The sequence below is a fragment of the Pleurodeles waltl genome, chromosome 6 (assembly GCF_031143425.1).
Source record: "Pleurodeles waltl isolate 20211129_DDA chromosome 6, aPleWal1.hap1.20221129, whole genome shotgun sequence".
NCBI lineage: Eukaryota > Metazoa > Chordata > Amphibia > Caudata > Salamandridae > Pleurodeles > Pleurodeles waltl.
In genome coordinates, this window is record NC_090445.1 from 1203997122 (window position 1) to 1204024751 (window position 27630).

The 27630-nt window shown below is 47.2% G+C and overlaps 1 protein-coding gene across 2 annotated transcripts in view; it reads left to right on the forward strand.

Moving 5' to 3' along the window:
- LOC138300753 (nucleolar RNA helicase 2-like) overlaps positions 1–27630 on the forward strand; it is a 338402-nt gene that overhangs the window by 82714 nt on the left and 228058 nt on the right. For both annotated transcript variants that reach the window (XM_069240509.1, XM_069240510.1), the window contains exon 7: positions 13353–13538. In XM_069240509.1, coding sequence (XP_069096610.1) covers positions 13353–13538 — 186 coding nt within the window. The remainder of the gene's footprint in view (positions 1–13352; positions 13539–27630) is intronic.

Below are 27630 nucleotides of genomic sequence, written 5' to 3' on the forward strand. Positions count from 1 at the left end.
TGGGAGTACAAAAACCTGTCCCCCCTGAGCCCCCACAGCGCCGCCTGCAGAGGGAATCCCGAGGCTTCCCCTGACCGCGACTCTTTGAATCCTAAGTCCCGACACCTGGGAGAGACCCTGCACCCGCAGCCCCCAGGACCCGAAGGACCGGACTTTCACTGGAGGAGTGACCCCCAGGAGTCCCTCTCCCTTGACCAAGTGGAGGTTTCCCCGAGGAACCCCCCCCTTGCCTGCCTGCAGCGCTGAAGAGATCCCTAGATCTCCCATTGACTTCCATTACCAACCCGACGCTTGTTTCTACACTGCACCCGGCCACCCCCGCGCTGCTGAGGGTGAAATTTCTGTGTGGGCTTGTGTCCCCCCCGGTGCCCTACAAAACCCCCCTGGTCTGCCCTCCGAAGACGCGGGTACTTACCTGCAAGCAGACCGGAACCGGGGCACCCCCTTCTCTCCATTCTAGCCTATGTGTTTTGGGCACCACTTTGAACTCTGCACCTGACCGGCCCTGAGCTGCTGGTGTGGTGACTTTGGGGTTGCTCTGAACCCCCAACGGTGGGCTACCTTGGACCAAGAACTGAACCCTGTAAGTGTCTTACTTACCTGGTTAACCTAACAAATACTTACCTCCCCTAGGAACTGTGAAAATTGCACTGTGTCCACTTTTAAAACAGCTATTTGTGAATAACTTGAAAAGTATACATGCAATTTTGATGATTTGAAGTTCCTAAAGTACTTACCTGCAATACCTTTCGAATGAGATATTACATGTAGAATTTGAACCTGTGGTTCTTAAAATAAACTAAGAAAAGATATTTTTCTATACAAAAACCTATTGGCTGGATTTGTCTCTGAGTGTGTGTACCTCATTTATTGTCTATGTGTATGTACAACAAATGCTTAACACTACTCCTTGGATAAGCCTACTGCTCGACCACACTACCACAAAATAGAGCATTAGTATTATCTATTTTTACCACTATAATACCTCTAAGGGGAACCCTTGGACTCTGTGCATGCTATTCCTTACTTTGAAATAGCACATACAGAGCCAACTTCCTACAGTGAGTAACCAAAGTTGTCCCCCCTGAGCCCCCACAGCGACGCCTGCAGAGGGAATCCCGAGGCTCCCCCTGACCGCGACTGCCTGACTCTAACATCCCGACGGCTGGAAAAGACCCTGCACCCGCAGCCCCCAGCACCTGAAGGATCGGAACTCCAGTGCAGGAGTGACCCCCAGGAGGCCCTCTCCCTTGCCCAGGTGGTGGCTACCCCGAGGAGCCCCCCCCTTGCCTGCCTGCACCGCTGAAGAGACCCCTTGGTCTCCTATTGACTCCCATTGGAAACCCGACGCTTTTTTGCACACTGCACCCGGCCGCCCCCGCGCTGCTGAGGGTGCACTTTTTGTGTGGACTTGTGTCCCCCCCCCCCCCCCCCCCCCCCCCCGGTGCCCTACAAAACCCCCCTGGTCTGCCCTCCGAAGACGTGGGTACTTACCTGCTGGCAGACCGGAACCGGGCCACCCCCTTCTCTCCATTGAAGCCTATGCGTTTTGGGCACCACTTTGAACTCTGCACCTGACCGGCCCTGAGCTGCTGGTGTGGTGACTTTGGGGTTGCTCTGAACCCCCAACGGTGGGCTACCTTGGACCCCAATCTTAACCCCGTAGGTGGTTTACTTACCTGCAAAACCTAACAATACTTTACCTCCCCCAGGAACTATGAAAATTGCACTGTGTCCACTTTTAAAACAGTTATTTGTGTTTTATGTGAAAAGTATATATGCTACTGTAATTATTCAAAGTTCCTAAAGTACTTACCAGCAATACCTTTCAAATGAGATATTACATGTAGAATTTGAACCTGTGGTTCTTAAAATAAACTAAGAAAAGATATTTTTCTATAACCAAAACCTATTGGCTGGAATTGTCTCTGAGTGTGTGTTCCTCATTTATTGCCTGTGTCTGTGCATACTATTCCTTACTTTGAAATAGTGCATAGAGAGCCAACTTCCTACATTGGTGGATCAGCGGTGGGGTACAAGACTTTGCATTTGCTGGACTACTCAGCCAATACCTGATCACACGACAAATTCCAAAAATTTACATTAGAAATGGATTTTTACAATTTGTGCTATTTTTCAAAATTCTTAAAAGTCCTGCTAGGGCCTTGTGTTAGTCCCTGTTAGCATTTCTTTTAGTGTTTAAAAGTTTTGAGAAAGTTTGAATTAGAACCTAGAACTAGTTTTAGATTCTTAAAAAGTATTCCAACTTTTAGAAACATAATGTCTAGTACAGATGTGAATGTGGTGGAACTCGACACCACCCCTTACCTCCATCTTAAGATGAGGGAGCTAAGGTCACTCTGTAAAATAAAGAAAATAACAATGGGCGCCAGACCTTCCTAACTACAGCTCCAGGAGCTTTTGGCAGAGTTTGAAAAGGCCAACCCCTCTGAGGGTGGCAACACAGAAGATGAAGATTGTGACTTGGAGGAAAATTCCCCCCTACCAGTCCTATTTAGGGAGAACAGGGCCTCTCAAGCCCTGACTCCAAACATAATAGTCAGAGATGATGCTTCCCTCACAGGAGGGACCAACATCTCTGAAATCATTGAGGATAACCCCAGTGAAGAGGACATCCAGTTAGCCAGGATGGCCAAAAGATTGGCTTTGGAAAGACAGATCCTAGCCATAGAAAGGGAAAGACAAAAGATGGGCCTAGGACCCATCAATGGTGGCAGCAACATAACTAGGGTCAGAGATTCTCCTGACATGTTGAAAATCCCTAAAGGGATTGTAACTAAATATGAAGATGGTGATGACATCACCAAATGGTTCACAGCTTTTGAGAGGGCTTGTGTAACCAGAAAAGTGAACAAATCTCACTGGGGTGCTCTCCTTTGGGAAATGTTCACTGGAAAGTGTAGGGATAGACTCCTCACACTCTCTGGAAAAGTTGCAGAATCTTATGACCACATGAAGGGTACCCTGATTGAGGGCTTTGGATTCTCCACTGAGGAGTATAGGATTAGATTCAGGGGGGCTCAAAAATCCTCGAGCCAGACCTGGGTTGACTTTGTAGACTACTCAGTAAAAACACTAGATGGTTGGATTCAAGGCAGTGGTGTAAGTAATTATGATGGGCTGTACAATTTATTTGTGAAAGAACACCTATTAAGTAATTGTTTCAATGACAAACTGCATCAGCATCTGGTAGACCTAGGACCAATTTCTCCCCAAGAATTGGGAAAGAAGGCGGACCATTGGGTCAAGACTAGGGTGTCCAAGACTTCCACAGGGGGTGACCAAAAGAAAGGGGTCACAAAACCTCCCCAGGGGGAAGGGTGGTGAGACAGCCAAAAACAAAAATAGTAAAGAGTCTTCTACAGGCCCCCAAAAACCTGCACAGGAGGGTGGGCCCAGAGCCTTTTCACAAAACAATTTTGGGTACAGGGGTAAAAACTTTGATCCCAAAAAGGCCTAGTGTCGTAGCTGTAATCAGCCTGGACACCAAACTGGAGACAAGGCCTGTCCCAAGAAAACAACCACTTCTAACTCCACTCCAGCTAACACTGGAATGGCTAGTCTCCAAGTGGGATCAACAGTGTGCCCAGAGCAAATCAGGTGTCACACTGAAGCTACATTAGTCTCTGAGGGTGGGGTGGATTTAGCCACACTGGCTGCCTGGCCTCCTAACATGCAAAAATACAGGCAGCAGCTCTTAATTAATGGGACAAGTGTAGAAGGCCTGAGGGATACCGGTGCCAGTGTCACAATGGTGACAGAGAAACTGGTTTCCCCTGGTCAATACCTGGCTGGACAAACTTATCCAGTCACCAATGCGGACAATCAGACTAAAGTACATCCCATTGCTATGGTAACTTTAGAGTGGGGAGGGGGTCAATGGCCTGAAACAGGTGGTGGTCTCCTCAAATATCCCAGTAGACTGTTTGCTTGGAAATGACCTGGAGTCCTCAGCATGGGCTGAGGTAGAACTGAAAACCCATGCAGCCATGCTGGGTATCCCTGAACTGGTGTGTGTCAAGACAAGGGCACAGTGCAAGGGCACAGGGTGAAAAAGTAGAGCTGGAGTCTGGAAAAAGGGCCCAGCCTACCAAGAGAAAAGGAAAGTCAGCTGGGAAACCAGCTGCAACACAACAACAAAAAGAGAACCTCTCTTCTCAGGAAGAAGTTCTGCCCTCTGAGGGAACTGAGCCTATGGAGTTGGAACCTTATCAGGTTGAGCTCTTAGGCCCAGGGGGACCCTCAAGGGAGCAGTTGTGTAAGGGGCAAGAAACCTGTCCCTCTCTTGAAGGCCTTAGGCAGCAAGCTGCTGAAGAGTCAAATGGCAAGAAAACTGGAACACATAGGGTCTATTGGGAAGATGGGCTCCTGTACACTGAGGCAAGAGATCCCAAACCTGGTGCCACTAGGAGAGTGGTAGTGCCTCAGGCGTTCAGAGAGTTCATACTGACCTTAGCCCATGATATTCCCCTTGCTTGGGCATTTGGGACAAACCAAGACGTGGGAGAGGTTAGTCAACCACTTCTACTGGCCCAACATGTCCCAGAAAGTTAAGGAGTTTTGTGTCTCCTGTACCACCTGTCAGGCCAGTGGTAAGACAGGTGGACATCCAAAGGCCCCCCTCATTCCACTTCCAGTGGTGGGGGTCCCCTTTGAAAGAGTGGGTGTGGACATAGTGGGTCCACTTGAACCTCCCACAGCCTCAGGAAATATGTACATACTAGTAGTAGTGGATCATGCTACTAGGTATCCTGAAGCTATTCCCCTTAGGTCGACTACTGCCCCTGCAGTAGCCAAGGCCCTCATTGGTATCTTTACCAGAGTGGGCTTCCCTAAGGAGGTGGTGTCTGACAGAGGTACCAACTTCATGTCAGCATACCTGAAACACATGTGGAATGAGTGTGGAGTGACTTATAAATTCACTACACCCTATCATCCACAAACTAATGGCCTTGTTGAGAGATTCAACAAGACATTAAAGGGCATGATCATGGGGCTCCCAGAAAAACTCAAAAGGAGATGGGATGTCCTCTTGCCATGCCTGCTTTTCGCTTACAGAGAGGTGCCTCAGAAGGGAGTAGGGTTCTCACCCTTTGAACTTCTGTTTGGCCACCCTGTAAGGGGACCATTAGCTCTTGTTAAAGAAGGCTGGGAGAGACCTCTTCATGAGCCTAAACAAGACATAGTGGACTATGTACTTGGCCTTCGCTCAAGGATGGCAGAGTACATGGAAAAGGCAAGTAAAAACCTTGAGGCCAGCCAACAGCTCCAGAAGTTTTTGTATGACCAAAAGGCTGCACTGGTTGAATTTCAACCACGGCAGAAAGTCTGGGTTTTGGAGCCTGTGGCTCCCAGGGCACTCCAGGACAGATGGAGTGGCCCTTACCCAGTGCTAGAGAAGAAGAGTCAGGTCACCTCCCTGGTGGACCTGGGCACTAGCAGGAGCCCCAAGAGGGTGATCCATGTGAACCGCCTTAAGCTCTTCCATGACAGGGCTGATGTGAATCTGTTGATGGTAACAGATGAGGATCAGGAAGCTGAGAGTGAACCTCTCCCTGATCTTGTCTCATCAAACCCTAAAGATGGCTCAGTTGATGGAGTGATCTATTCAGACACCCTCTCTGGCCAACAGCAATCTGATTGTAGGAGGGTCCTGCAACAGTTTGCTGAGCTCTTTTCCCTAACCCCTGGTCAGACACACCTGTGTACCCATGATGTGGACACAGGAGACGGCATGCCTGTCAAAAACAAAATATTCAGACGGTCTGACCAAGTTAAGGAAAGCATCAAGGTGGAAGTCCACAAGATGCTGGAATTGGGAGTAATTGAGTACTCTGACAGCCCCTGGGCTAGCCCAGTGGTCTTAGTCCCCAAAACTCACACCCAAGATGGAAAGAGAGAGATGAGGTTTTGTGTGGACTACAGAGGACTTAATTCTGTCACCAAGACAGATGCCCATCCCATTCCTAGAGCTGATGAGCTGATAGACAAATTAGGTGCTGCCAAATTCTTAAGTACCTTTGACTTAACAGCAGGGTACTGGCAAATAAAAATGGCACCTGGAGCAAAAGAAAAGACAGCATTCTCCACACCTGATGGGCATTATCAGTTTACTGTTATGCCCTTTGGTTTAAAGAATGCCCCTGCCACCTTCCAAAGGTTGGTGAATCAAGTCCTTGCTGGGTTGGAGTCCTTTAGTGCTGCTTATCTTGATGATATTGCTGTCTTTAGCTCCAACTGGCAGGATCACCTGGTCCACCTGAAGAAGGTTTTGAAGGCTCTGCAATCAGCAGGCCTCTCTATCAAGGCAGCCAAATGCCAGATAGGGCAGGGAACTGTGGTTTACTTGGGACACCTTGTAGGTGGAGGCCAAGTTCAGCCACTCCAGCCTAAGATCCAGACTATTCTGGACTGGGCAGCTCCAAAAACCCAGACTCAAGTCAGGGCATTCATTGGCTTGACTGGGTACTATAGGAGGTTTGGGAAGGGATATGGATCCATTGTTACAGCCCTCACAGAACTCACCTCCAAGAAAATGCCCAAGAAGGTAAACTGGACTGTAGAATGCCAACAGGCCTTTGACATCCTGAAACAAGCAATGTGCACAGCACCAGTTCCAAAAGCTCCAGATTACTCCAAGCAGTTCATTGTGCAGACAGATGCCTCTGAACATGGGATAGGGGCAGTTTTGTCCCAAACAAATGATGATGGCCTTGACCAGCCTGTTGCTTTCATTAGCAGGGGTTTACTCCCTTGGGAGCAGCGTTGGAGTGCCATTGAGAGGGAGGCCTTTGCTGTGGTTTGGTCCCTGAAGAAGCTGAGACCATACCTCTTTGGTACTCACTTTGTAGTTCAAACTGACCACATACCTCTCAGATGGCTGATGCAACTGAAAGGTGAAAATCCAAAACTGTTGAGGTGGTCCATCTCCCTACAGGGAATGGACTTTATAGTGGAACACAGACCTGGGACTGCCCATGCCAATGCAGATGGCCTTTCCAGGTTCTTCCACTTAGAAAATGAAGATTCTCTTGGGAAAGGTTAGTCTCATCCTCTTTCGTTTGGGGGGGGGGGGGGGGGTGGGGGGGGGGTGGTTGTGTAAGGAAATGCCTCCTTGGCATGGTTACCCCCTGACCTTTTGCCTTTGCTGATGCTAAGTTTTGAATTGAAAGTGTGCTGAGGCCTGCTAACCAGGCCCCAGCATCAGTGTTCTTTCCCTAACCTGTACTTTTGTTATACACAATTGGCACACCCTGGCATCCAGGTAAGTCCCTTGTAACTGGTACCCCTGGTACCAAGGGCCCTGATGCCAGGGAAAGTCTCTAAGGGCTGCAGCATATCTTATGCCACCCTGGTGACTCCTCACTCAGCACAGACACACTGCTTGCCAGCTTGTGTGTGCTGGTGAGGACAAAACGAGTAAGTCGACATGGCACTCCCCTCAGGGTGCCATGCCAACCTCACACTGCCTATGCAGTATAGATAAGTCACCCCTCTAGCAGGCCTTACAGCCCTAAGGCAGGGTGCACTATACCATAGGTGAGGGCACCAGTGCATGAGCACTGTGCCCCTACAGTGTCTAAGCCAAACCTTAGACATTGTAAGTGCAGGGTAGCCATAAGAGTATATGGTCTGGGAGTCTGTCAAACACGAACTCCACAGCACCATAATGGCTACACTGAAAACTGGGAAATTTGGTATCAAACTTCTCAGCACAATAAATGCACACTGATGCCAGTGTACATTTTATTATGAAATACACCCCAGAGGGCACCTTAGAGGTGCCCCCTGAAACCTTAACCAACTACCTGTGTAGGCTGACTGGTTTTAGCAGCCTGCCACACTCAAGACATGTTGCTGGCCACATGGGGAGAGTGCCTTTGTCACTCTGTGGCTAGTAACAAAGCCTGCACTGGGTGGAGATGCTATCACCTCCCCCAGGCAGGAGCTGTAACACCTGGCGGTGAGCCTCAAAGGCTCACCCCCTTTGTTCCAGGACCACAGGGCATTCCAGCTATTGGAGTTGCCCGCCCCCTCCGGCCACGGCCCCACTTTTGCCTGCAAGGCCGGAGGAGATAATGAGAAAAACAAGGAGTCGTCACTGACCAGTCGGGACAGCCCCTAAGGCAACCTGAGCTGAAGTGACTCTGACTTTTAGGAATCCTCCATCTTGCAGATGGAGGATGCCCCCAATAGGGATAGGAATGTGACCCCCTCCCCTTGGGAGGAGGCACAAATAGGGTGTAGCCACCCTCCGGGCTAGTAGCCATTGGCTACTGCCCTCCCTGACCTAAACACACCCCTAAATTCTGTATTTAGGGGCTCCCCTGAACCTAGGAAATCAGATTCCTGCAACCTAAGAAGAAGAGGACTGCTGAGCTGAAAAACCCTGCAGAGAAGACAGAGACACCAACTGCTTTGGTCCCAGCCCTACCGGCCTGTCTCCCCCGTTTGGAAGAAAACTGCTCCAGCGACGCTTTCTCCAGGACCAGCGACCTCTGAATCCTCAGAGGACTGCCCTGCTCTAAAAGGACCAAGAAACTCCTGAGAACAGCGGCCCTGTTCAACAAAGACTGCAACTTTGTTTCCAGAGGAGCAACTTTAAAGACCCCTGCAATTTCCGCCAGAAGCGTGAGACTTGCAACACTGCACCCGACGACCCCGAATCGACTGGTGAAGAAACAATGCTACAGGGAGGACCCCCCGGCGACTCCAAGACTGTGAGTAACCAAAGTTGTCCCCCCTGAGCCCCCACAGCGACGCCTGAAGAGGGAATCCCGAGGCTTCCCCTGACCGCGACTGTCTGAATCCAAAATCCCGACGCCTGGAAAAGACCCTGCACCCACAGCCCCCAGGACCTGAAGGATCGGAACTCCAGTGCAGGAGTGACCCCCAGGAGGCCCTCTCCCTTGCCCAGGTGGTGGCTACCCCGAGGAGCCCCCCCCTTGCCTGCCTGCACCGCTGAAGAGACCCCTTGGTCTCCCATTGATTCCTATTACAAACCCGACGCTAGTTTGCACACTGCACCCGGCCGCCCCCGCGCTGCTGAGGGTGTACTTTCTGTGTGGACTTGTGTCCCCCCGGTGCCCTACAAAACCCCCCTGGTCTGCCCTCCGAAGACGCGGGTACTTACCTGCTGGTAGACTGGAACCGGGGCACCCCCTTCTCCATTGAAGCCTATGCGTTTTGGGCACCACTTTGAACTCTGCACCTGACCGGCCCTAAGCTGCTGGTGTGGTAACTTTGGGGTTGCTCTGAACCCCCAACGGTGGGATACCTTGGACCCAAACTTGAACCCCGTAGGTGGTTTACTTACCTGCAAGAACTAACCATTGCTTACCTTCCCTAGGAACTGTGAAAATTGCACTGTCTAGTTTTAAAATAGCTAGATGTGTTTTATTTGAAAAGTATATATGCTATTGTGATTATTCAAAGTTCCTAAAGTACTTACCTGCAATACCTTTCATGCAAAGTATTACATGTAGAATTTGAACCTGTGGTTCTTAAAATAAACTAAGAAAATATATTTTTCTATACAAAAACCTATTGGCCTGGAATTGTCTCTGAGTGTGTGTTCCTCATTTATTGCCTTTGTGTATGTACAACAAATGCTTAACACTACTCCTTTGATAAGCCTACTGCTCGACCACACTACCACAAAATAGAGCATTAGTATTATCTCTTTTTGCCTCTATCTTACCTCTAAGGGGAACCCTTGGACTCTGTGCATACTATTCCTTACTTTGAAATAGTGCATACAGAGCCAACTTCCTACAGAATCCTTCTTCCAATTACACAAACACAAAGTAGTACTTAAGAAAAATCCAACATTTTTGCCTAAAGTGGTTCCCCTTTTTACATTAATCAGGCCGTGGAATTGCCAGTCTTCTTTCCACAGCAAGACTCTACTGCTGAAAGAGCTCTCCAAACTCTTGATCTCAAAAGAGCTCTAATGTGTTATGTAGGCAGAACAAAGGACTTTAGGAAAACTAAGCAACTTTTTGTTGCTTTCCAACAACCTCATAAAGCTAATCCCATTTCAAAACAAGGATTAGGTATATGGATTGTAAAATGATTCAGACATGCTACCTAAAGGCAAAAGGCAGCTATTAGTAACTCCAAGAGCACATTCCACTAGGGAATGGCATTCTTAGGAAACACACAATGGCAGATATATGCAAGGCAGCCACATGGTCCACACACATTCACTAAACATTGCTGTGTGGATGTGTTATCTAGACAATAGGCCATTGTTGGTTACGCAGTGCTAAAAACACTGTTTTAAACTACCAACAAAAAACTTTATTTCGGCTAAAAGCCATAAAAGTATCCGATAAAGCAGCATACCATATTCGTGCAATAAAATAGATAAAAAATCAAAGAGAAGGGTGCCATATAATACATTAAGAAGCCCTGACAATTTCTTTTAAAATAGATTATAAAAACACACAAATATAAGAACAGTATGGGAGAGGCATTACATTTAAAAAAAACAAAACTAAAAACCTTTCTAACTTAATTCCACTTACTAATCTGCTTCTGCCTGAAGTTTTTGGTTTTGCCTATCAGTCAGCAACATTTTCTCTAGTTCTTATAGCCCATGCACTTTGGAGATACCTTGCGACTGCAAAAACTACCTTGTCACTTGTATCACTTACAAAAATTCGTAGGGATGTATTGTATTTCCTTATCCCCAGTGATCTACATTAAGGAATAATCCGCTTCTTCCTAGGGACCAAATATTTGGGGCAGAAGAATATAAAGTGTGCAAGTGTCTCTGGTTGCTCATGGCAAAAGATCAAATTGTTATCCTCCTTACTCCACCTTACGGTGAATGTCTTGAGTGGCAAAATCCCTAGCCTGAATTTAATAAAAAGGCTTTTAAAGGGAGGGTTTATATTATCCGTATAGGCCTCAAACTTGGGACTGCATTTATCATCTAAAAACTGTAGTGTCCTACTACCTTGGTCCTTTTTGGTCCAAGTCTGCACCAGAATCGTCTCCCAGTAGCACCGCCTTATGCGTACTTTTGCTTCCTTGGTTAAATTACAAGGATCTCTCTACACCTCCTCCATTTTAATGAATTGGCTCATATCTCTAATGCATTTGAACCAATGAATTTTCAATGCGCCACCATCCGCTAGCAGCTCAGCTGCTGCTGCTTGATAGGTGGACAGATGTTCAGATGTCCAGAGACAGACCCAATACATAAGAGGTCGCATGGCAATTTCATTATGGATCTCATTTAAAGCTAAATCAACTCTGAGGGGTGTGAGAGGAGTACTCATCGGCAAACGCAAAAAGTTATGCATAAAGCGATTTTCTACCGTTGTCAAACTCCTGGAATTACAGTAACCCCATAACTTGGCAACATAAATCGAAGCAGCCGCTGCCTTATATACTGTAAGGTGAAATTTCCCCTTCCGAGATGTTAGCAATTTTCCTCCCTATCACTGCTGATCTCTGCCGGAGTACAGACAAACTCTTTCCAATCTGTGCCGACCACTGTTGGTCATCCGCTAGTCTGATCCCCAAATAATCAAATTGGCTAACTCTCTCTACCAATTGTCCAGCTATGGTAATTTTCCCCCTAAATGACTTATGTGGATTAAAGGCCATAAACTTGGTCTTAGTTGGATTTATTTCAAGGCCCCTCTTGGCACAAAAGATAGAAGCATCAAGTTCATTTTGGAGGCCCATTGGGGTTCTTGAGATCAATAGAGTATCGTCCGCAAACATTAAAATGGGGACCGGGACTCCTGCTAGCTTCGGGGCATCATGGTTGCAATGCATCAGCTGATCTACCGCACCGTTGATAGAGGTTGAACAGTGTGGGAGCTAAGACACACCCCTGTTTTAAACTACTTCAGCTCCCACGGGCTAACCACTGCTTACTTGGGGGGAGAACTGCTTTTGAGTCTATGCACAGCATGTGTATCTGCGGCTACACATGCAATTGAATGGAAAATGTCACTTACCAGTGGCATTTCGTGCTGCAGATTCACATGCACCCTCCCTCCTCCCCGTGAAAACAATCTAATAGAGGAGCCGATGCCCATGCGCACTATTACCCAGAGGAGTCACTCGATCCCATGGATTGTACGATGAAACAACAACTTCAAAAATAACCACTGCCTTAACAACGAGGTCGGAACACCAACCTCGTTGCTTCTACTAATGATTTTACCACGAATGCCTTAACAACGATATTTTGTTGTAAAGCCATTCCTGATAAAAGCATTAGTAATAGGCACCATTCACCCTACATCCCTCACCCCACCCCCCCCAACCCCACCCCAAAACCTAAAACCCCCTAACCCCCACCCCCTGCCCAAAACCAAAAACGCCCCAACCCCACCCCAAAACCTAAAACCCCCTGACCCCCCACCCCCTCCCCAAAACCAAAAACGCCCCAACCCCACCCCGAAACCTAAAACCCCCTAACCCCCGCCCCAAAACCGCCCCACCCCCAACCCCACCCCAAAACCTAAAACCCCCTAACCCCCACCTCCTCCCCAAAACCAAAAATGCCCCACCCCCCCCAACCCCACCCCAAAACCTAAACCCACCACTTATCTTCGCCAAGTCCCTTCTTTGTACCTTAACCACGCATGTTCGTTGTTCAGAACATACGTAGTTAAGGCACAAAAAACCGGAGTCGTGGTTAAAAAAAAAGCGTTGTTGCGCTTTCGTTAACCACGACTATCGGGGAAAAAAAAGTCGTAAAAAAGGATGTTTCCCGATCCCATGGCTTGAAAAAAAAAAAAAAGACTTCTTTGAAGAAAAACAACTTGTAACACTCCGAGCCCAAGACTAGACGGCGAGATATGCACAGCATGTGAATCTGCAGCACTACATGCGACGAACAGATGTACGCTGGTAAGTGACATTTTCCATATATATGAACTTGATTGATTATTATACCTTGTTCTTAGGGTTGTGTGAAATTTACGTATCTTGCTTTTGCGTAATTATACTAAAAGTTTTGGGGGAACAAAAACATAAATAACACAAGTGGCATGAGCAACCGTCTCTGTTCTGGCTGTTTGCGTTATTTCCAGGCGCTCACAGTACGTAATAACATAAAATTCCCAAAATTACACTAATTACTCTGGCATAATTTTAATTTCATAATGGCCTACTTGTACCCCCTACTTAACGCTTCTACCTTTTTCTTTTTCTTCATGCTCCTCTTTCTTCTCTTGCTTCCCCGTTATGGAAACTGCAAAATGAACTTGTAAAAGATAAAAATAAAAAAAAGATACTTCTTCAGGTTCAGTGCAGGTTTTTTTGTATTAGGATTTCAATATTTTTTTCTGTATTTTTCCCAGTTGATAGCATTCGAAATGGCATTGACATATTGGTTGGTACCCCTGGCCGCGTCAAAGATCATTTACAGAACCACAACCTTAATCTTTCCCAACTAAAGCATGTTGTTCTTGATGAAGTGGACCAGATGTTGGACATGGGCTTTGCTGAACAAGTAGAAGAGATTTTAAGTGTGGCTTACAAAAAAGGTAAATTTAGCAGAGTTCAATTTTTGAAGTCTATCATTCATTTTATTTTGAACAAAGACTGCCACTTAATGGTACATGATTTTACATACTGCTACTTTGTTATTAAGGTTTTAATGCTGTTGTTCATGTTCAAGAAAATATTTTTTTAAAGCTCTTCCCACTGGAATTCCATTATTTCTTTTTCTCGCAAACTTATGTTTACTTAGTTATTAACGATTACCAATGGCCACTGTTGATACAAGACCTACCCAATGCTTCATTCAATTGGCTTTGCTAGTGCCTACCCCACCGCACAAGGATCTTGCAGTTCAGTTGCTGATACTTACCTGTTTAAAAGCTGTACAGCACATATACTTAAAATAGCTTCACTGATCACTTACTAATAACTGCGAATCGCCAAGAGGTAGAAGGTGCATATCTGCTCATGCAGGTATGCACTCATTTGCAATTTAATGCACCCCCTCCTTTTTAGGGCTGGAGGCCTGTTTGAGGGGTTGCTTACCTATATTGCATCTAGTGTAAAGGGGACAGGGCACACATGCTGTGTGCCAAGTTGTGTTTTCATTTAAGTTCTGAACCAAGTCACGCAGCCTAAGAAAGCAGCAGTGTGTGCACTTAGTGAGGGGGTCCCTGAGGGTGGCACTATTCGTGCTGCAGCCCCCAGTAGCCTTCCTTTAGTACACCATGCCCTAGGTACCAGGGGTACCATTTACTAGGACCTTACAGTGGCAGCTAAAGGTTTGCTGATTGGGTAAACAACCGTGCAGTTTTGGAGAAAGTGCTCTGGTACTGGGGACCTGTTTAGCTGGAACCCAGTGCGCATCCAGTCGAAATCCACCCCGGTACCCAGTTCACAGGAAGAAGAGGCTCTGGCTCTTGCGCAGGCATTGTCCGCTAGTGCAGAGGAATATCGGCGACGGCAGCAGGTGAGTGTGCAGGGTGGGGAAGGGTCTGTTGTGAACGGCTTGTGTGTGTCTCAGTATGTACAAGCAGTGTGCGTACCTGCATCAGTGGCACTAGTATGCATTGGGCAGGGAATGGCCGTGTGTACCAGTGTGCGTATAGTGTTCCATGCAACTGGAGTTTACTCTGCCTTATAAACCTTGAAGTTATCGCCACGGTCCTTGTAGTAACAGGCCTTTGAGTTTACGCAGCAGCTTTCCTTGTGGATGGAAGCCCACTCTGTGCGCACTTAAGACAATGCATTGCACTTTGCCTTTACATAGGGTTCCGCTTTAAGCATTTGGCTATTCAAAAATTGAATAAAGATAAATAAATGTTAGAGTACATTTATTAATTAACTTCAAATATTACAAATCTTGAAAGTCTGTTTATACGACTTTTCTTCATATTATACCCATTATTATATTCCTTGAACATATATTCCCTTTGTATTTACATATCTATTCATGTATTAATCTAATCCTGCTGTACTAGAGATAAATAAAATCTATAAATAACATTCAAATTATAAATAAGTAAATTAAATAAATATATATTAACCATAATAATGAATAAATACATTAAATAAAAGTATTCATCAAAGTGTGTGTGTGTGTGTGTGTATATATATATATATATATATTCGATGGCATGTGTAGCTGCAGATACACATGCTGTGCACATCCCGCCATCTAGTGTTGGGCTCGGAGTGTTACAAGTTGTTTTTCTTCGAAGAAGTCTTTTCGACTCACGAGATCGAGGGACTCCCTCCCATTTCGGCTCCATTGCGCATGGGCGTCGACTCCATGTTAGATTGTTTTTTTTCCGCCATCGGGTTCGGACGTGTTCCTTTTCGCTCCGTGTTTCGGGTCGGAAAGTTAGTTAGAATCTCGGAAAAATCATCTGTATTGTTTGCGTTCGGTATCGGGTTACTTATAACAGATCGACACCGATTTTTGAAGAGCTCCGGTGGCCCTTCGGGGTTTTTTCGATCCCCCGTCGGGGCCTGGTCGGCCCGGCCACGTGTCTCTTCAAGGCTGATGGAACGGACCCCATTCCGCTTCTGCCCAAAATGACACAACAAGTATCCGTATACAGATCAGCATCTGGTCTGTAACTTGTGTTTGTCTCCAGAGCACAAGGAAGATACTTGTGAAGCCTGTCGAGCGTTTCGGTCCAGAAAGACATTAAGGGACCTTAGAGCGAGAAGACTGCAGATGGCGTCGGCGCCGACAGGACAAGGGCGTTTCGAGGAGGAAGAAGAAACTTTCTCCATCCAGGAGTCGGACTCCGACGAGCTCGATCCAGAAGAAACGCCAAAAACCATGAGTAAGACGTCGAAACATAAATCTCACGAGAAGACTACAAAAGCCCAGGGGACGCCACCGCCAACAGGCCATGGCTTAACCCGGAAAATAAGTGACCGATCATCGGCACCGAAAAAGGCCACGCTGGTGTCGAAGTCATCCGACTCCGGTCGAGATACCGCCACTCAGCAATCTCGGGCCCGAGACAGCGGCTCTGAGCAAGTTCGGCACCGAGACAGCGGAACTGAAATAAGTAGGCACCGAGAGACCGCGACGCCAAAAATAAAAAAGGTTTCGTCGGAACCGAAAAAAGCAGCCGAAAAGGTTTCGATACCGAAACATCCGGCCTCGGAACCGAAATCAAGTTCCTACACAGAGGAACAAGGACTGTCCTCACAAATGAAAACACAGATTTGGACAGGAACTAGAGACAATGGAGCCAGACTACACCCAAAGAAGACTCCACATCCAAAAAGAAACGGGGAAGATCAGCACTCTCCCTCCTATTAGAATGAAACGCAAACTTGCCTTCCAGGAGAAAGACAAGCAGCCACAGGCAAAGGTGGCTAAACAAGTAAGCCTGCCACCGTCCCCACAACGCTCTCTGAAACCATCACCAGTAGCCACTCCACCAATGATGCAATCCCCGACTCATACAGGCATGAGTCAGGACGATCCAGAAGCGTGGGATCTTTATGATGCGCCAGTGTCAGATAATAGTCCTGACTGTTATCCAGCTAGTCCGTCACCACCAGAAGATACTACAGCCTTACGCGCAGGTGGTGTCTAGGGCAGTGGCGTTTCATAATGTCAGCCTACATTCAGAGCCTATTGAAGACGACTTTCTATTCAATACACTGTCGTCCACACACAGCCAGTACCAGAGTCGCCCCATGCTACCTGGAATGCTAAAGCACTCCAAACAAGTGTTTGAGGAGCCTGACAGCGACTGCCTGACTCTTAACATCCCGATGGCTGGAAAAGACCCTGCACCCGCAGCCCCCAGCACCTGAAGGATCGGAACTCCAGTGCAGGAGTGACCCCCAGGAGGCCCTCTCCCATGCCCATGTGGTGGCTACCCCGAGGAGCCCCCCTTCCCCCCTTGCCTGCCTGCACCGCTGAAGAGACCCCTTGGTCTCCCATTGACTCCCATTGGAAACCCGACGCTTGTTTGCACACTGCACCCGGCCGCCCCCGCGCTGCTGAGGGTGTACTTTTTGTGCTGACTTGTGTCCCCCCCCCCGGGGCCCTACAAAACCCCCCTGGTCTGCCCTCCGAAGACGCGGGTACTTACTGCTGGCAGACCGGAACCGGGGCACCCCCTTCTCTCCTTTGAAGCCTATGCATTTTGGGCACCACTTTGAACTCTGCACCTGACCGGCCCTGAGCTGCTGGTGTGGTGACTTTGGGGTTGCTCTGAACCCCCAACGGTGGGCTACCTTGGACCCCAATCTTAACCCCGTAGGTGGTGTACTTACCTGCAAAACCTAACAATACTTTACCTCCCCCAGGAACTGTGAAAATTGCACTGTGTCCACTTTTAAAACAGCTATTTGTGTTTTATGTGAAAAGTATAAATGCTACTGTAATTATTCAAAGTTCCTAAAGTACTTACCTGCAATACCTTTCAAATGAGATATTACATGTAGAATTTGAACCTGTGGTTCTTAAAATAAACTAAAAAGATATTTTTCTATAACAAAACCTATTGGCTGGATTTGTCTCTGAGTGTGTGTTCCTCATTTATTGCCTGTGTGTATGTACAACAAATGCTTAACACTACTCCTTTGAAAAGCCTACTGCTCGACCACACTACCACAAAATAGAGCATTAGTATTATCTCTTTTTGCCACTATCTTACCTCTAAGGGGAACCCTTGGACTCTGCATACTATTCCTTACTTTGAAATAGTGCATACAGAGCCAACTTCCTACAAGTACCAAAGAGGTATGGTCTCAGCTTTTTCAGGAACCAAACCACAGCAAAGGCCTCCCTCTCAATGGCACTCCAACGCTGCTCCCTGGGGAGTAACCTCCTGCTAATGAAAGCAACAGGCTGGTCAAGGCCATCATCATTTGTTTGGGACAAAACTGCCCCTATCCCATGTTCAGAGGCATCTGTCTGCACAATGAACTGCTTGGAGTAATCTGGAGCTTTTAGAACTGGTGCTGTGCACATAGCTTGTTTCAGGGTGTCAAAGGCCTGTTGGCATTCTACAGTCCAGTTTACTTTCTTGGGCATTTTCTTGGAGGTGAGTTCAGTGAGGGCTGTCACAATGGATCCATATCCCTTCACAAACCTCCTATAGTACCCAGTCAAGCCAAGGAATGCCCTGACTGGAGTCTGGGTCTTTGGAGCTGCCCAGTCCAGAATAGTCTGGATCTTAGGCTGGAGTGGCTGAACTTGGCCTCCACCTACAAGGTGTCCCAAGTAAACCACAGTTCCCTGCCCTATCTGGCATTTGGATGCCTTGATAGAGAGGCCTGCTGATTGCAGAGCCTTCAAAACCTTCTTCAGGTGGACCAGGTGATCCTGCCAGTTGGAGCTAAAGACAGCAATATCCTCAAGATAAGCTGCACTAAAGGACTCCAACCCAGCAAGGACTTGATTCACCAACCTTTGGATGGTGGCAGGGACATTCTTTAAACCAAAGGGCATAACAGTAAACTGATAATGCCCATCAGGTGTGGAGAATGCTGTTTTCTCTTTTGCTCCAGGTGCCATTTTGATTTGCCAGTACCCTGCTGTTAAGTCAAAGGTACTTAAGAATTTGGCAGCACCTAATTTGTCTATCAGCTCATCAGCTCTAGGAATGGGATGGGCATCTGTCATGGTGACAGAATTAAGACCTCTGTAGTCCACACAAAACCACATCTCTCTCTTTCCATCTTTGGTGTGAGGTTTGGGGACTAAGACCACTGGGCTAGCCCAGGGGCTGTCAGAGTGCTCAATTACTCCCAATTCCAGCATCTTGTGGACTTCCACCTTGATGCTTTCCTTAACTTGATCAGACTGTCTGAAGATTTTGTTTTTGACAGGCATGCTGTCTCCTGTGTCCACATCATGGGTACACAGGTGTGTCTGAGCAGGGGTCAAGGAAAAGAGCTCAGCAAACTGTTGCAGGACCTTCCTACAATCAGATTGCTGTTGGCCAGAGAGGGTGTCTGAATAGATCACTCCATCCACTGAGCCATCTTTAGGGTCTGATGAGAGGAGATCAGGGAGAGGCTCACTCTCAGCTTCCTGGTCCTCATCTGTTACCATCAACAGATTCACATCAGCCCTATCATGGAAGAGTTTTAGGCGGTTTACATGGATCACCCTCTTGGGGCTCCTGCTTGTGCCTAGGTCCACCAGGTAGGTGACCTGACTCTTCTTTTCCAGGATTGGGTAAGGGCCACTCCATCTGTCCTGAAGTGCCCTGGGAGCCACAGGTTCCAAAACCCAGACTTTCTGCCCTGGTTGAAATTCAACCATTGCAGCCTTTTGGTCATACCTAAACTTCTGGATCTGTTGGCTGGCCTCAAGGTTTTTACTTGCCTTTTCCATGTACTCTGCCATCCTTGAGCGAAGGCCAAGTACATAGTCCACTATGTCTTGTTTAGGCTCATGAAGAGGTCTCTCCCAGCCTTCTTTAACAAGAGCAAGTGGTCCCCTTTCAGGGTGGCCAAACAGAAGTTCAAAGGGTGAGAACCCTACTCCCTTCTGAGGCACCTCTCTGTAAGCGAAAAGCAGACATGGCAGGAGGACATCCCATCTCCTTTTGAGTTTTTCTGGGAGCCCCATGATCATGCCCTTTAATGTCTTGTTGAATCTCTCAACAAGGCCATTAGTTTGTGGATGATATGGTGTAGTGAATTTATAAGTCACTCCACACTCATTCCACATGTGTTTCAGGTATGCTGACATGAAGTTGGTACCTCTGTCAGACACCACCTCCTTAGGGAAGCCCACTCTGGTAAAGATACCAATGAGGGCCTTGGCTACTGCAGGGGCAGTAGTCGACCTAAGGGGAATAGCTTCAGGATACCTAGTAGCATGATCCACTACTACTAGGATGTACATATTTCCTGAGGCTGTGGGAGGTTCAAGTGGACCCACTATGTCCACACCCACTCTTTCAAAGGGGACCCCCACCACTGGAATTGGAATGAGGGGGGCCTTTGGATGTCCACCTGTCTTACCACTGGCTTGACAGGTGGTACAGGAGGTGCAAAACTCCTTAACCTTCTGGGACATGTTGGGCCAGTAGAAGTGGTTGACTAACCTCTCCCACGTCTTGGTTTGTCCCAAATGCCCAGCAAGGGGAATATCATGGGCTAAGGTCAGAATAAACTCTCTGAAACCCTGAGGCACTACCACTCTCCTAGTGGCACCAGGTTTGGGATCTCTTGCCTCAGTGTACAGGAGTCCATCTTCCCAATAGACCCTATGTGTTCCATTTTTCTTGCCTTTGGACTCTTCAGCAGCTTGCTGCCTAAGGCCTTCAAGAGAGGGTCAGGTTTCTTGCCCCTTACACAACTCTTCCCTTGAGGGTCCCCCTGGGCCCAAGAGCTCAACCTGATAAGGTTCCAGCTCCATAGGCTCAGTTCCCTCAGAGTGCAGAACTTCTTCCTAAGAAGAGAGGTTCTCTTTTTCTTGTTGTGTTGCAGCTGGTTTCCCAGCTGACTTTCCTTTTCTCTTGGTAGGCTGGGCCTTTCTTCCAGACTCCAGCTCTACTTTTTCACCCTGTGCCTTGCACTGTGCCCTTGTCTTGACACACACCAGTTCAGGGATACCCAGCATGGCTGCATGGGTTTTCAGTTCTACCTCAGCCCATGCTGAGGACTCCAGGTTATTTCCAAGCAAACAGTCTACTGGGATATTTGAGGAGACCACCACCTGTTTCAGGCCATTGACCCCTCCCCACTCTAAAGTTACCATTGCCATGGGATGTACTTTAGTTTGATTGTCAGCATTGGTGACTGGATAGGTTTGTCCAGTCAGGTATTGGCCAGGGGAAACCAGTTTCTCTGTCACCATAGTGACACTGGCACCTGTATCCCTCAGGCCCTCTACACTTGTCCCATTAATTAAGAGCTGCTGCCTGTATTTTTGCATGTTAGGGGGCCAGGCAGCCAGTGTGGCTAAGTCCACCCCACCCTCAGAGACTAATGTAGCTTCAGTGTGACACCTGATTTGCTCTGGGCACACTGCTGATCCCACTTGGAGACTAGCATTCCAGTGTTAGCTGGAGTGGAGTTTGAAGTGGTATTTTTCTTGGGACAGGCCTTGTCTCAGGTTTGGTGTCCAGACTGACTACAGCTACGACACCAGGCCTTTTTGGGATCAAAGTTTTTACCCTTGTACCCAGAATTGTTTTGTGAAGAGGCTCTGGGCCCACCCTCCTGTGCAGGTTTTTGGGGCCTGTAGAAGACTCTTTACTATTTTTGTTTTTGGCTGTCTCACCACCCTTCCCCTGGGGAGGTTTTGTGACCCCTTTCTTTTGGTCACCCCCTGTGGAAGTTTTGGACACCCTAGTCTTGACCCAATGGTCCGCCTTCTTTCCCAATTCTTGGGGAGAAATTGGTCCTAGGTCTACCAGATGCTGATGCAGTTTGTCATTGAAACAATTACTTAATAGGTGTTCTTTCACAAATAAATTGTACAGCCCATCATAATTACTTACACCACTGCCTTGAATCCAACCATCTAGTGTTTTTACTGAGTAGTTTACAAAGTCAACCCAGGTCTGGCTCGAGGATTTTTGAGCCCCCCTGAATCTAATCCTATACTCCTCAGTGGAGAATCCAAAGCCCTCAATCAGGGTACCCTTCATGAGGTCATAAGATTCTGCATCTTTTCCAGAGAGTGTGAGGAGTCTATCCCTACACTTTCCTGTGAACATTTCCCAAAGGAGAGCACCCCAGTGAGATTTGTTCACTTTTCTGGTTACACAAGCCCTCTCAAAAGCTGTGAACCATTTGGTGATGTCATCACCATCTTCATATTTCGTTACAATCCCTTTAGGGATTTTCAACATGTCAGGAGAATCTCTGACCCTAGTTATGTTGCTGCCACCATTGATGGGTCCTAGGCCCATCTCTTGTCTTTCCCTTTCTATGGTTAGGATCTGTCTTTCCAAAGCCAATCTTTTGGTCATCCTGGTTAACTGGATGTCCTCTTCACTGGGGTTATCCTCAATGATTTCAGAGAGGTTGGTCCCTCCTGTGAGGGAGCCAGCATCTCTGACTATTATGCTTGGAGTCAGGGCTTGAGAGGCCCTGTCTTCCCTAGATAGGACTGGTAGGGGGGAATCACCCTCCAAGTCACTATCATCATCCTCTGAGTTGCCATCCTCAGAGGGGTTGGCCTTTTCAAACTCTGCCAACAGCTCCTGGAGCTGTAGTTTGGAAGGTCTGTGGCCCATTACTATTTTCTTTAGTTTACAGAGTGACCTTAGCTCCCTCATCTTAAGATGGAGGTAAGGTGTGGTGTCGAGTTCCACCACATTCATATCTGTACTAGACATTATGCTTCTAAAAGTTGGAATACTTTTTAAGAATCTAAAACTATTTCTAGAATCTAATTCAAACTTTTACCAAACTTTTAAACTCTAAAAGAAATGCTAACAGGGACTAACACAAGGCCCTAGCAGGACTTTAAAGAATTTAGAAAAATTTCAACTTGCAAAAATCAATTTCTAATGACAATTTTTGGAATTTGTCGCGTGATCATGGAATTGGCTGAGTAGTCCAGCAAATGCAAAGTCTTGTACCCCACCGCTGATCCACCAATGTAGGAAGTTGGCTCTGTATGCACTATTTCAAAGTGAGGAATAGTATGCACAGAGTCCAAGGGTTCCCCTTAGAGGTAAGATAGAGGCAAAAAGAGATAATACTAATGCTCTATTTTGTGGTAGTGTGGTCGAGCAGTAGGCTTATCCAAGGAGTAGTGTTAAGCATTTGTTGTACATACACACAGGCAATAAATGAGGAACACACACTCGGAGACAAATCCAGCCAATAGGTTTTGTTATAGAAAAATATGTTTTCTTAGTTTATTTTAAGAACCACAGGTTCAAATTCTACATGTAATATCTCATTTGAAAGGTATTGCAGGTAAGTACTTTAGGAACTTTGAATAATTACAGTAGCATATATACTTTTCACATAAAACACAAAAAGCTGGGGGAGGTAAAGTATTGTTAGGTTTCACGGGTAAGTAAGTCACTTACAGGTTTCAGTTTTGGGTCCAAGGCAGCCCACCGTTGGGGGTTCAGAGCAACCCCAAAGTTACCACACCAGCAGCTCAGAGCCGGTCAGGTGCAGAGGTCAAAGAGGTGCCCAAAACACATAGGCTTCAATGGAGAGAAGGGGGTGCCCCGGTTCCGGTCTGCCAGCAGGTAAGTACCCGCATCTTCGGAGGGCAGACCAGGGGGGTTTTGTAGGGCACCGGGGGGGGGGGGGGGGAGACACAAGTCAGCACAAAAAGTACACCCTCAGCAGCGCGGGACGGCCGGGTGCAGTGTGCAAACACGCGTCGGGTTTTCAATGGTTTTCAATGAGAGACCAAGGGGTCTCTTCAGCGGTGCAGGCAGGCAAGGGGGGGCTCCTCGGGGTAGCCACCACCTGGGCACGGGAGAGGGCCTCCTGGGGGTCTCTCCTGCACAGAAGTTCCGTTCCTTCAGGTGCTGGGGGCTGCGGGTGCAGGGTCTTTTCCAGCCGTCAGGACTTTAGGTTCAGGCAGTCGCGGTCAGGGGGAGCCTCGGGATTCCCTCTGCAGGCGTCGCTGTGGGGGCTCAGGGGGGACAACTTTGGTCACTCACGGTCTCGGAGTCGCCGGAGGGTCCTCCCTGAGGTGTTGGTTCTCCACCAGTCGAGTCGTGGTCGCCGGGTGCAGTGTTGCAAGTCTCACGCTTCTTGCGGGGAGTTGCAGGGGTCTTTAAATCTGCTCCTCTGTAACAAAGTTGCAGTTCTTTTGGAGCAGTGCCGCTGTCCTCGGGAGTTTCTTGTCTTTCTTGAAGTAGGGCAGTCCTCAGAGGATTCAGAGGTCGCTGGTCCCTTGGAAAGCGTCGCTGGAGCAGGTTTCTTTGGAAGGCAGGAGACAGGCCGGTAAGTGTGGGGCCAAAGCAGTTGGTGTCTTCTGTTCTTCCTCTGCAGGGGTTTTTCAGCTCAGCAGTCGTCGACTTCTTGTAGTTTCAGGGATCTAAAGTTTTAGGTTCAGGGAAGCCCTTAAATACTAAATTTAAGGGCATGTTTAGGTCTGGGGGGTTAGTAGCCAATGGCTACTAGCCCTGAGGGTGGGTACACCCTCTTTGTGCCTCCTCCCAAGGGGAGGGGGTCACATCCCTAATCCTATTGGGATTTCTAAAAGTTAGTCACTTCAGCTCAGGACACCTTAGGGGCTGTCCTGACTGGCCAGTGACTCCTCCTTGTTATTCTCATTATTTCTCCCGGCCTTGCCGCCAAAAGTGGGCCGTGGCCGGAGGGGGGCGGGCAACTCCACTAGCTGGAGTGCCCTGTGGTGCTGGAACAAAGGGGGTGAGCCTTTGAGGCTCACCGCCAGGTGTTACAGCTCCTGCCTGGGGGAGGTGTTAGCATCTCCACCCAGTGCAGGCTTTGTTACTGGCCTCAGAGTGACAAAGGCACTCTCCCCATGGGGCCAGCAACATGTCTCGGTGGTGGCAGGCTGCTGGAACCAGTCAGCCTACACAGATAGTCGGTTAAGGTTTTAGGGGGCACCTCTAAGGTGCCCTCTGGGGTGTATTTTACAATAAAATGTACACTGGCATCAGTGTGCATTTATTGTGCTGAGAAGTTTGATACCAAACTTCCCAGTTTTCAGTGTAGCCATTATGGTGCTGTGGAGTTCGTGTAAAACAGACTCCCAGACCATATACTCTTATGGCTACCCTGCACTTACAATGTCTAAGGTTTTGCTTAGACACTGTAGGGGCACAGTGCTCATGCACTGGTGCCCTCACCTATGGTATAGTGCACCCTGCCTTAGGGCTCTAAGACCTGCTAGAGGGGTGACTTATCTATACTTGCATAGGCAGTGAGATGCTGGCATGGCACCCTGAGGGGAGTGCCATGTCGACTTACTCGTTTTGTTCTCACCAGCACACACAAGCTGGCAAGCAGTGTGTCTGTGCTGAGTGAGGGGTCTCCAGGGTGGCATAAGACATGCTGCAGCCCTTAGAGACCTTCCTTGGCATCAGGGCCCTTGGTACCAGGGTTACCATTTACAAGGGACTTATCTGGATGCCAGGGTGTGCCAATTGTGGATACAAAAGTACAGGTTAGGGAAAGAACACTGGTGCTGGGGCCTGGTTAGCAGGCCTCAGCACACTTTCAATTCAAAACATAGCATCAGCAAAGGCAAAAAGTCAGGGGGTAACCATGCCAAGGAGGCATTTCCTTACAGTACCTAAGGTTTGTATTCCAAGGGGTACATTACCAATTCAAAGTGTTGCCATTTGGGATAACAACTGCGCCAAGAGTTTTCACAAAATGTCTGGCAGTGGTAGCTGCGCATATCAGAAGACAGCAAATACACGTCTTCCCGTACCTAGACGATTGGTTAATCAAAACCAACACGAAAAAGGGTGTTCACAACACACAAGGTACGTTATCGAGACCCTCCACAAACTAGGTTTCTCACTCAACTACACAAGTCGCACATTCAGCCGTGCCAAACACAGCAGTACTTAGGGGCGACAATCGACACAACAAAAGGGGTTGCCACTCCAAGTCCACAAAGAGTACAAGCATTTCAAAAGGTAATACAGGTCATGTATCCAAAACAAAGAATACAGGTCAAGATGGTAATGAAACTACTAGGCATGATGTCCTCATGCATAGCCATTGTCCCAAACGCTAGATTGTACATGCGGCCCTTACAACAGTGCCTAGCATCACAATGGTCACAGGCACAGGGTCAACTTCAAGATCTAGTGTTGATAGACCGCCAAACATACACCTCGCTTCTATGGTGGAACAGCATAAATTTAAACCAAGGGCGGCCTTTCCAAGACCCAGTGCCTCAATACGTAATAACTACAGATGCCTCCGTGATAGGGTGGGGAGCTCATCTCAATCAACACAGCATCCAGGGACAATGGGACACTCAGCAAAGACAATTTCACATAAATCACTTAGAACTACTGGAGGTATTTCTGGCGCTAAAAGCATTTCAACCCATAATAAGCCACAAACATATCCTTGTCAAAACAAACAACATGACAACGATGTATTATCTGAACAAACAGGGAGGAACACACTCAACTCAGTTATGTCGCCTAGTACAAAGAATATGGCATTGGGCGATTCACAACCACATTCGCCTAATAGCACAGTTTATTCCAGGGATTCAGAATCAGTTAGCAGACAATCTTTCTCTGGATCACCAACAGATCCACGAATGGGAGATTCACCCCGAAATACTAAACACTTACTTCTAAAGATGGGGAACACCACAAATAGACCTATTTGCAACAAAAGAAAACGCAAAATGCCAAAACTTCGCATCCAGATACCCACTAGATCAGTCTCGGGGCTATGAGTTATGGATGAGTTGGTCTGGGATATTTGCATACGCTTTCCCCCCTCTCCCACTCCTTCCATATCTAGTAAACAAATTGAGTCAAAGCAAACTCAAACTCATACTAATAGCACCAACTTGGGCAAGACAACCTTGGTACACAACACTATTAGACCTCTCAGTGGTGCCTCATGTCAAACTACCAAACAAACCAGATCTATTAACTCAACACAAACAACAGATCAGACACCCAAATCCAGCATCGCTGAATCTAGCAATTTGGCTCCTGAAATCTTAGAGTTCGGACACTTAGACCTTACACAGGAATGTATGGAGGTCATAAAACAAGCTAGGAAACCAACCACTAGACATTGCTATGCAAATAAGTGGAAAAGATTTGTTTATTATTGCCACAATAACCAAATCCAACCATTACACGCATCTGCTAAAGACGACATAAGCTACTTACTACATTTGCAAAAGTCAAAGCTAGCTTTTTCATCCATTAAAATACATTTTACTGCAATTTCGGCTTATCTGCAAATTACACACTCAACTTCTTTATTCAGGATACCAGTCATTAAAGCGTTTATGGAAGGGCTGAAGAGAATTATACCACCAAGAACACCACCAGTTCCTTCATGGAACCACAATATTGTATTAACTCGCCGCATGGGTCCACCTTTCGAACCTATGCACTCATGTGAAATGCAATATTTAACATGGAAAGTTGCATTTCTAATTGCTATCACATCTCTAAGAAGAGTAAGTGAGATACAAGCATTTACCATACAAGAACCATTTATTCATATACACAAGCATAAAGTAGTCTTACGAACAAATCCTAAATTCTTACCAAAAGTCATATCACCGTTTCACTTGAATCAAACAGTAGAACTTCCAGTGTTCTTTCCACAGCCAGATTCTGTAGCTGAAAGAGCACTACATACATTAGACATCAAAAGAGCGTTAATGTACTACATTGACAGAACAAAACTAATTCGGAAGACAAAACAATTATTTATTGCTTTCCAAAAACCCCATACAAGAAATCCAATTTCTAAACAAGGCATTGCTAGATGGATAGTTAAGTGCATTCAAACTTGTTATCTTAAAGCAAAAAGAGAACTGCCTATTACACCAAAGGCACACTCGATTAGAAAGAAAGGTGCTACCATGGCCTTTCTAGGAAAGATTCCAATGACAGAAATATGTAATGCAGCCACATGGTCTACGCCTCATACATTTACCAAACACTACTGTGTAGATGTGTTAACGGTACAAGCCACAGTAGGCCAAGCAGTACTACGAACATTGTT